At 39.0% G+C, this 8931-nt stretch overlaps 1 protein-coding gene across 1 annotated transcript; it reads right to left on the bottom strand.

The window, feature by feature from the left end:
• Positions 1-8122: 8122 nt before the first annotated feature.
• Positions 8123-8930, bottom strand: LOC107139830 (vesicle-associated membrane protein-associated protein A; the record flags this gene model as incomplete). The annotated part of the gene is made up of 1 exon (XM_015482673.2): positions 8123-8930. A coding segment is annotated over one exon (513 nt), but the record flags the coding sequence as incomplete, so codon positions are not given.
• Position 8931: the final 1 nt, after the last annotated feature.

Genomic DNA, 8931 nt, shown 5'->3' with positions numbered 1-8931 from the left:
ATATATATATATATATATATATATATATATATATATATATATATATATATATATATAAAATATACTCCTTTTGGGAATGATGTTTGTTACTAAAGAATTAATTACCTATTTGTTAAGTGCCATAGGTCACTAAACCTGACTGATATTTCCTGTGAGGAGCATGAACATTAGTGCATTCATTTAAAGGTAAAATTCTGTGTCAAGTGCTTTATTTGCTCCTCGCAGAAACCCTGGGAGTTAGAGGAGCTTCTTCACAGTCAAGGTAAGGTTGAACCAGAATCTGAACTCAGAATGTTATCTGTGAGTGATACATTCTGTAATGGCGGTACAGAAAATAAAGCAACTATGTCTGAATACAGATAGGTACCAGTTGCTCAGAGGCATCAAGGAAGGGGTGGCTTACTTTCCCTTGGAATAGAAGACAAGGAAGTCTTCACAAAGGAACTGAGTTCTAATCTATGGGTAAGGAGGGAAAGGGAAGAGAGAAAAGACATGAACAGGAAAGGGCTTGGGTAGGTGTTTAGGAAACAAAGTGGTGCTCAGCCTAGCCACCACAGCGGGTTGGTCAGTGAGACACAGAGAGGGCTGGAAAGAGGCTGCACTCGTGCTTCTCTTGCCTTGAAATGCTTCAGGTTAAGGAAGCAGTCTGTGGGCACTGTCTTTTTTCATGTGGACATCTTCCCCAGATGCTTGGGTGTACTCTGCTGTATTTTTCCTTGAAGTCCATGCCTTTCATGCAACATTTTACCTTGAGCATTTCTTGTAAGAAAGAGCGGGATTGATTAGGTCAGGGCTCTTGCTGTTCCCTTGTATTTCACAAGAGAGTTTTGTCATAGTACTTGGGAACTTCAAAATCCCCATTTGTCCTCATAATGTATGTGGCATACTAAGGGATCTAGAGCCAGGTGTCCCTAGAAATGAAGGAGAGCTTTGAAGGCTGTAAGTTCTTCCTCAATACTCACACAGCAGGGATGGCAGATTCATTAATTAAAAACAAATTATTGAGGGCTTCCCACGTGTCAGGTAGGATTCCAGGCGACTTGCAGCTATTCCACCCTTCCTTTCTCCACATGCATTCAACACACATGCGCTCCATGCCAGACACTATCTGACTCAGTCCTCACAATCCTGTCATGAAAAGTGCTCCTGTTCCTGTTTACAAATAAGAAAACTGGGTTCTGAAATATTGAGTTATTTCCCAAGATCCTCTGGCAAATGAATGACAAAGCAATGAACTGAACCCTGATGTTGTTGCTATAGACACCAGTAGCCAAATAAAAATAATGTGAGCCATTAATGGAAGCCACATGTCATTTTAATTTTTCTATTAGCTGCAGTAAAAACAATGTTGAATTTAATCAGAATAGAGTATTTTCCAAAACATTAAAATTTCAAGAAATAACCAATATGAAAATTGCTAATTGCTAACATTTTTTCTTCATAGTGAGTCCTTGAAGTCCATGTGAATTTTACACTTATTGCACATCTCAGTGATACTAACCACACTTCTTGTGCTCAATTGCCTCATGTGACTTGAGGCTTAGTACTAGACAGAACCTTTCTCTGCGCCCTGTATGTCACCTACTCTCATCTAGAAGCCATCTCCCAGGCATTAGACCTGGAGCACAAGACATCTACTTCTCCAGCCTGGACTGTCCCACCTCCTTGCCGTTCTGGATGTTTCTTGTATTTTCTCCTGCTTCTTTCATATTTTGATGTGGCCTTACCATTCTAACAACGTTTTTGAAAAACAGATTGCCAACATTTTAGTTAAATTCTATCTCAAAGACAGAAGAATCTGATCCTGGTTGCCACATACATAGAGTGTGCCTTGACCTCTGTGCCCGCTCATGCCCACCATGCTGCTGACTGGGGATGCCAGATGCTTCACTCTCCTGTATCATTTACCAACATCTGCAGCAGACTTTATCCTTAGTCTTTTTTTCAAATCTGGTCAGGCCTGATGATGTCATGTTATAGATCTATATGTCCAATTTAAATACTTGATTATAGGTAGGAGGTGATAAGTGAGGTTTTAACTAATTCCCCCTTGGGAGGGACCATGAAGCTTTCTACTTCAACAGGTTGTCAGAGACCCTGCCACATTTTGTTTCACAGATTCCCAGATTCATTCCCTCAAGAAAAACTTTGTGAGTGTCTTCCATATTCCATGCACATATTCTGAGTGTTTAAGATTCATCCCTATATAATAAAAAGCCACTTCTCCTACAGGTGCTCACAAGCTGACAGATCACACCAGGGCCAGAATGACTCTGCAGGGGGAATTGTTAAAATTCAAAGGACTGTGAGGATCTCTGAATACTGTGTGCAAGGTCACAGCCTTGAAAGTCATACATAATTATTAGCACAGTTTTAGTCACAATGTTTTGATTTCCAGAAATTTTTTAGAAACTCAGTTGTCTTAAAAACTAAATTAATTAATAAATTAATTCATTAAATACCTTAATAAATAACTTAGTCCTTTCCTTTAAACTCTTGAAACACCCAGCCCTAACTCCCTCTGCCCAGATTCTCCCTCGGTGATCACTTGCAGAACTTTTTTTCAGGAAAAGGCCCTGATCAACATCATTTTCCTCCCTGTACATCACTTCCTTTTAGTTCTTTTCCCTTCCTCCCTGACTTTGGGGGAAAGTAGGTTGAAGACAGGAAGCCTGATATCATTAGTCAAAAGGGCTAAGGGGGCTCTGCAGTCTCTGCCTGGAAACCCTAGCAAAGGTATCACACTGAGCCTCAAAAGAGAATAACAATACTTTGTGGGTCTGTTTCAAAAATTCAAAGAGAAGATAAACTAAGATGCTTATAAAGGGATCCTTTCTCCTCCTTCTGGAGAATAATCAGGGAAGCTAGACTTCAAATATTCTAAAACTAACCATTTGTCCTTGTGTATTTCTTAACAATTTCTGCCTGGATGGTGCTTTGTACTTGACATATTAGGTGCACATCTTGAAGCACTTAGCCCTATGATAATGCTATAAGATAGGGATCCCTTTATTATCCCTGATGTGAAAGCTGAAATCAAGATGGCTCAATGACTTCTGAAAATCCCTAGTCAGGAGCAGGGCAGAGACTAGATCCAGGGTTTCCTGACTTCAAATCCCAGAGTTCCCTAAATGTCAACATAGAGCTTTGGTGCTATACCACCTTCCTATGCTTGGAGTGGTAAAACTGTGCTTTCCTAACCTTGAAAACTTCTTTTGATGCTTCATGCAGGCTTTTTCTTAGGTATTTCAAAGAGTAAAGAATGTTTTTGCTGGAATCATTGCTATGTTTGGAGATATGGGAATTTTTTTAATTGTTCTTTTTTAGATATACATGACAGTAGAATGTATTTTGACATATTATACATACATGGGAGATATGGGAATTTTCTGTTTCTCATAATGGATTCATTATACCAGAATTATTCCACTTAGCAAATTAAAATACCATGATTTCTTTCTATCATTAATTACTCTAGCCTGGGTCAAAATCACCTGGACAGTTAGAAGTAAAAGGCCACTCTTGTGCCTTTTTCCCCCCAATAAGAGTGGTTCTAAAATGGGGTATTCAGCAAATCAAGCCATCATCAATAAAATATCATGAGTTGGGGTCCTATTAAGTTGAATAATGAATAATGAGTCAAATAAATGAGATATATAAGCATATGATTTCATAGCCCTGAAGAGACAGAGTACTTTTCAATCTTCATGGCAGAATAAATATGACCTCATTTCTTCCTATAATTGGAAGATATAGAAACCTTTTGACCAAGAAATTATACTTCTGGGAATGTAGCTTAAGAAGCATAGTAATATAAATGTTTTACTAAGTAATCACTATGTGTGAGGTACTGGGCCAGGAGTTAAAGGTACAAAGAAACATAAAATACCATACTTTATCTTCCTCTATATAGCAAATCCTACAGAAGGAGGGAAGAGGACCCCCTAAAAATGTATAATACACTTTCCTTGAAAACATATATATGAATGTAAACTTACTCCAAAAAGGTGTAGAATAATATATTACTATTTTTATATACCATTAAACAAACAGCACTTTTGGTCCGTTTATATACCATTAAACAAACAGCACTTTTGGTCTGTTTTGTTTTTCTAGAGAAAAACAAAACAGACCAAAAGTGGGCTCATTGTCAAAGGAGACACAAGGATTATCTGTAATGTTCTAACTTAAAAAATAAAGATGTAGACAGGAATTATGACTTTTAAACTTGGTAATAAAATAACGATTAAAAAAATGTACTGACTGGGGTTGTGGCTCAGCAGTAGAGCGCTCACCTAGCATGTGCAAGGCCCTGGGTTCGATCCTCAGCACCACATAAAAATAAATAAAATGAAGGTATTGTGTCCAACTACAACTAAAAAATAAATATTTCAAAAAAGATGTACTCTTTCTCCCTCTGTTTCTGAAGCTTTTGGTGCTGTTTTGGAGCAAATGAGGTAAGTTTTCACATTGTGGGCAAGGGCCTGGAGTTACTGAGAGTCTGGGCTTGCATTGGGGGGAGAGACCACATGTACAGGAGGGCTGCCTAGTGCAGTAGCGCAAGCCCACAGGGGATGAGTACTGTGCTCATGTAGGAGGGAGGCCTGCTCAGAATGGCTTATGGGATCCCAGTGGAAATTGGGAACATATTTACATATGGACAGGAATTGCAGCAACAGTGGAAAATTACTTCCATACCAATGGGGAGGGCGGGGGAAATGGATAAAATAAGTAAAGATATTAAGGACAATGAGACTAAGATTTCTCATTGTTAGAGAAGGGAGTTATATCTATGGAAAGATGGAAACTATTATGATTGGACTGGAACTACAGTGAACTGTGGTGAAGTGTGAACTACAGTGAACTACAATGAAGTGTGAACTCATGGCTTTCAAGATAAATACAGAAATATGTGTTTAAATGTATGTGTATATATGTATGTGTGTATATATATAGAATATACATATATACACATATGCACACAGATGTGCATATACATAAACATATACATGTTTATCTACATAATACATATATTCCCTAACTTTTTCCACTGAAAGGGACTGGAAAGGGTAAAAGCCCAACAGCAATTGGAATATGTAACACAAATAATCACTTCTATATTCCATTCTCCACTGAAGGAAATAGGGCTGTTGGAGAAATGGTTGCTTTCAATATAAGTGCTGGGAACATCTTGTTGAAACAGAATGAAAGAAAGGAAGGACTCAAAGAATAATAAGAATTTGTCAAAAGGCACAGAAGCTAGCTTTTCAGGGGCTCCCAAATGGCCAAACCTGTGACTATTTGAACATCAAAATAAATATTGAAAATAACAGATATGAAACTGAGTCCAAATTGACATACATGGTCTGTTTGACTCATCACATAACTCCATTCATTTGGCCATGGCCTTTGGTTTGGGGATTAGCATAAGACTCTCACAAGGCCAATCACACCATTATTAGGTATTGACACGTGCCTATAGAGAAAGGTTCTCTCTCCTTTAGGGTTCCTCAACTAAAGGGTATGAGGAACCGATGACCATCTTCCTACTGAGTGGAAAGGGGACATTCTTTTTGAATAATAAAGTCAAGCAGTAACAAGCAGAATTGAAAGCTAGAGTGAGAAACCTTTAAGACATTATTGATCACCTGCATTCAGTTGCTAGAACTAGCTAGAAGCTAGTGTCTAGTTAGTTATTTATCCCCCTAGGTTTCCTGCCCTGGTTATGTGAAGGGTGTATTTTTTTTTGTTAAGACATTTTTGGGTTGGATTTCTATCTTCTGCTATAGAGAAACATATACATAGATAAATTCAGTACAACTAGAAAGTGGGTAGACATAGGCGAAAAGTGGAATTGGGAGAAGTATTTAGTGCAACCTGGAACTTTATAGTAGGCTTTCTATAGAGCCTTGTCAGGGGCAGTCTTGTTCTCCAGAGTCCTTCAGCAGAGGAGGCTGAAAGAGGTGGAACCTCATCAGTGAACTTTAGATCTCCAAATCCCGCCTCTCAGAAGCCATGTAGACAGTGCAGCTTCCAGATGTGAAGCTAGCTGGTTACCTCTAGGAAGCCATCCTTCAGCCTCTGCCTGGGAAGTGGCTTCATCCCAGAGCATGGTCTCTTTCTTTCCCAGGTGTGAGTCCTTGAGGATTCTCGTTCTTTCATGTTATTGAATATCAAATGGATGATAAACACCAGCTGCTGGGGATAGAGAGAGCCATGAGCAACACAGACAGGTTCTCCAACCTCAGGAAAAATAGATAATTAAGTTACAAGTTACAACAGAGTGTGAAAAGTGCTGGGATGTGGAAAGTAAGGGCATGGGTTCTAGCTTGCAGGACTCTTGCTGTAACATGAAGGAAGTCTCAATATTTTTTAGGACTTGAGGATGACAAATTCCCTTTAAGTGACTTCTTCTTTTTATTTATTTTTTAATTGGACACAATATCTTTATTTATTTATTTTTATGTGGTGCTGAGGACTGAACCCAGGGCCTCGCATGTGCTAGGCGAGCACTCTACCGCTGAGCCACAACCCCAGTCCCTAGGTGACTTCTTATTCCTCTGTGAAATGGGAGGCTAGCATCATTCTCAGGCAGGGAGCCAAAAGTAGAAGAAAGAGGTGAAGGTTTGAAGTAGTTTTTAGTATGAGAAAAGAAGTTGATAATGGGAGAGAGTTTTTGGTGCAAGTTTTTGAGGCCAGGAACTTTGTTTGGCTCACTAATGTATCCCAAGCACTTAAAAGATTATGTGGCAGGGCTGGGATGTGGCTCAAGTGGTAGCGCGCTCACCTGGCATGCGTGTGGCCTGGGTTTGATCCTCAGCACCACATACAAACAAAGATGTTGTGTCTGCTGAAAACTAACAAATAAATATTTAAAAAAAACTCTCTCTCTCTCTCTTTAAAAAAAAGATTATGTGGCACAGATTGGGGCTGGGGATGTGGCTCAAGTGGTAGCGAGCTCGCCTAGCATGTATGAGGCACTGGGTTCGATTCACATAAAAACAAAATAAAGATATTGTGTCTACCTAAAACTAAAAAATAAATATTAAAAAAATATTATGTGGCACAGAGTAGCCACTTAATAAATTTGTATGGAATAGATGAGTTTCAGGTGAGTTGTAGACCACAAGTTTAGGTGACACCAGTATACTCAATTGTGTGATTTAAAAAAAAAAAAACGGTGTAATTTTTATCCAAGATGACTCGGCCACTTCCTAGAGAGTATGTCTGAAAGAGGCAGACCAGGGGTTTGCCAGGCAGAAGTGATGGAAGAAGACAAGGGTGGGTGTTCCATTGAAAATTTCAGATTCAGTTGCCAAAAGTAGGGTTTGGTGGTCAAAGGGTCAAAGGCTTGCTTCTTATACCAACTTGCTCTCATGGGAACTAACTCAGGATCCCATAAAAACCACCTTAACGCATTATATGGAACACTAGAACATAATGGGTTAATTAATCATTTCTGACAGCAGCACCCTCAATGACCTAACAACCTCCCACTAAAATCCACCTCTTAAAGGTCCATACTCACTCCCAACATCACCATGGTAGGGACCAAGTTTCAAACACACGTACGCTTGGGGGACAGACCTCATGCAAACCATAGTACCAGGAATGTTCACTTTCATCACCTGATTCAGTGGTGTCTGCAGGCTTCTCTAGCACAAATTACTTTATTTCCCTTGATAATTAGTAAGTATTTTGAGGGGAACGAATTATAATACTATATAAAAATTATATTACATATTAACTAATTAATTAATATCAGTGTGTTAGTCTGCTGTGGTTGCCATACCAAAATGCCATAAATGGATTGGATGGCTTAAACAAAATAAATTTATTTTCTCACAGTTTGGGAGGCTGGAAAGTTTAAGATTCTAGCATGGTCCTGTTTCTGGTGAGGATTTGTTTCTCACTTATAGATGAGAACCCTCTTTTTTAAAAAAAAATTTTTAATTGTAGTTGAACACAATGCTTTATTTTATTTATTTTTATGTGTTGCTGAGGATGGAACCCAGTGCCTCGTACGTGCTAGACAAACGTTCTACCGCTGAGCCACAATCTCAGCCCCTAGATGAGAACCTTCTTAATGTGTCCTCACATTCATTTTTTTTTTGAACTGTTATTAAAACCACAAAGAAAGAACAATTCTTTATTTATGAATTTCATAAAGGACTGAATGTGCAACTGACATCTGCTAGTGATGATCTGGTAATGTACAATTTGTCCAGTAGCCGAACAGTTTGTTTTTATTGTGTTTTCTAACCGTAAGAGATCATTAAAGGCAAAGCCTACATGATGCTGTACACACAAAAAAAATGGTCACCGCGGGCCATACTACCAATGAAATGGTAGGTAAACAAATCTTTTTCTGGTCAAGAGAAAAAAAAAAAAAAAAATAGCACTCTGCATGCTTCGCTCTACAAGATGAATTTCCCTAGAAAGAATCCAATGAAAATGGCTGCAATTACAACAAGAAGTGAAGGAAGAGGACTGGTGACGTTATCTCTGAAGGACGCAGTTGAGGTGGATCCAGGTTTATCCGAATGTGCTACCTTTCTGAGCCTCAAGCCTTCATCCCTCAGATGTCGATTTTCTTCTGACAGCTTCATCATCTCTCCCTGAAGTCTTTTACACTCTTCCATGAGCTTCCTTGTTTCGGTATCGTTGAGTGAAACACTGTGCGGTTTTGGCATGGGTCCATCTTGCTTAGATGCGTTCAGTGCAACAGCTTTGCTAGGTTCCATATCATTCAACTTGTCGTTTTCACTCGGCATTTCAAAAACACATCTCAATTTAGAATCCATTAATTCATCGGGTTTTGCCTCTTTCCACACAGCTTCCATATCTGAAGTGTTTGGTGGAGCAAAAATCGTCTGCACCATGAACTTATGTTTACTCTTTTCATTGGGATCATAGTCAAAGGGCTGCAGC

The sequence above is a fragment of the Marmota marmota genome, unplaced genomic scaffold, assembly GCF_001458135.2.
Source record: "Marmota marmota marmota unplaced genomic scaffold, marMar, whole genome shotgun sequence".
In the NCBI taxonomy this organism is placed as follows: domain Eukaryota; kingdom Metazoa; phylum Chordata; class Mammalia; order Rodentia; family Sciuridae; genus Marmota; species Marmota marmota.
This window is presented reverse-complemented; position numbering and strand designations above follow the sequence as displayed.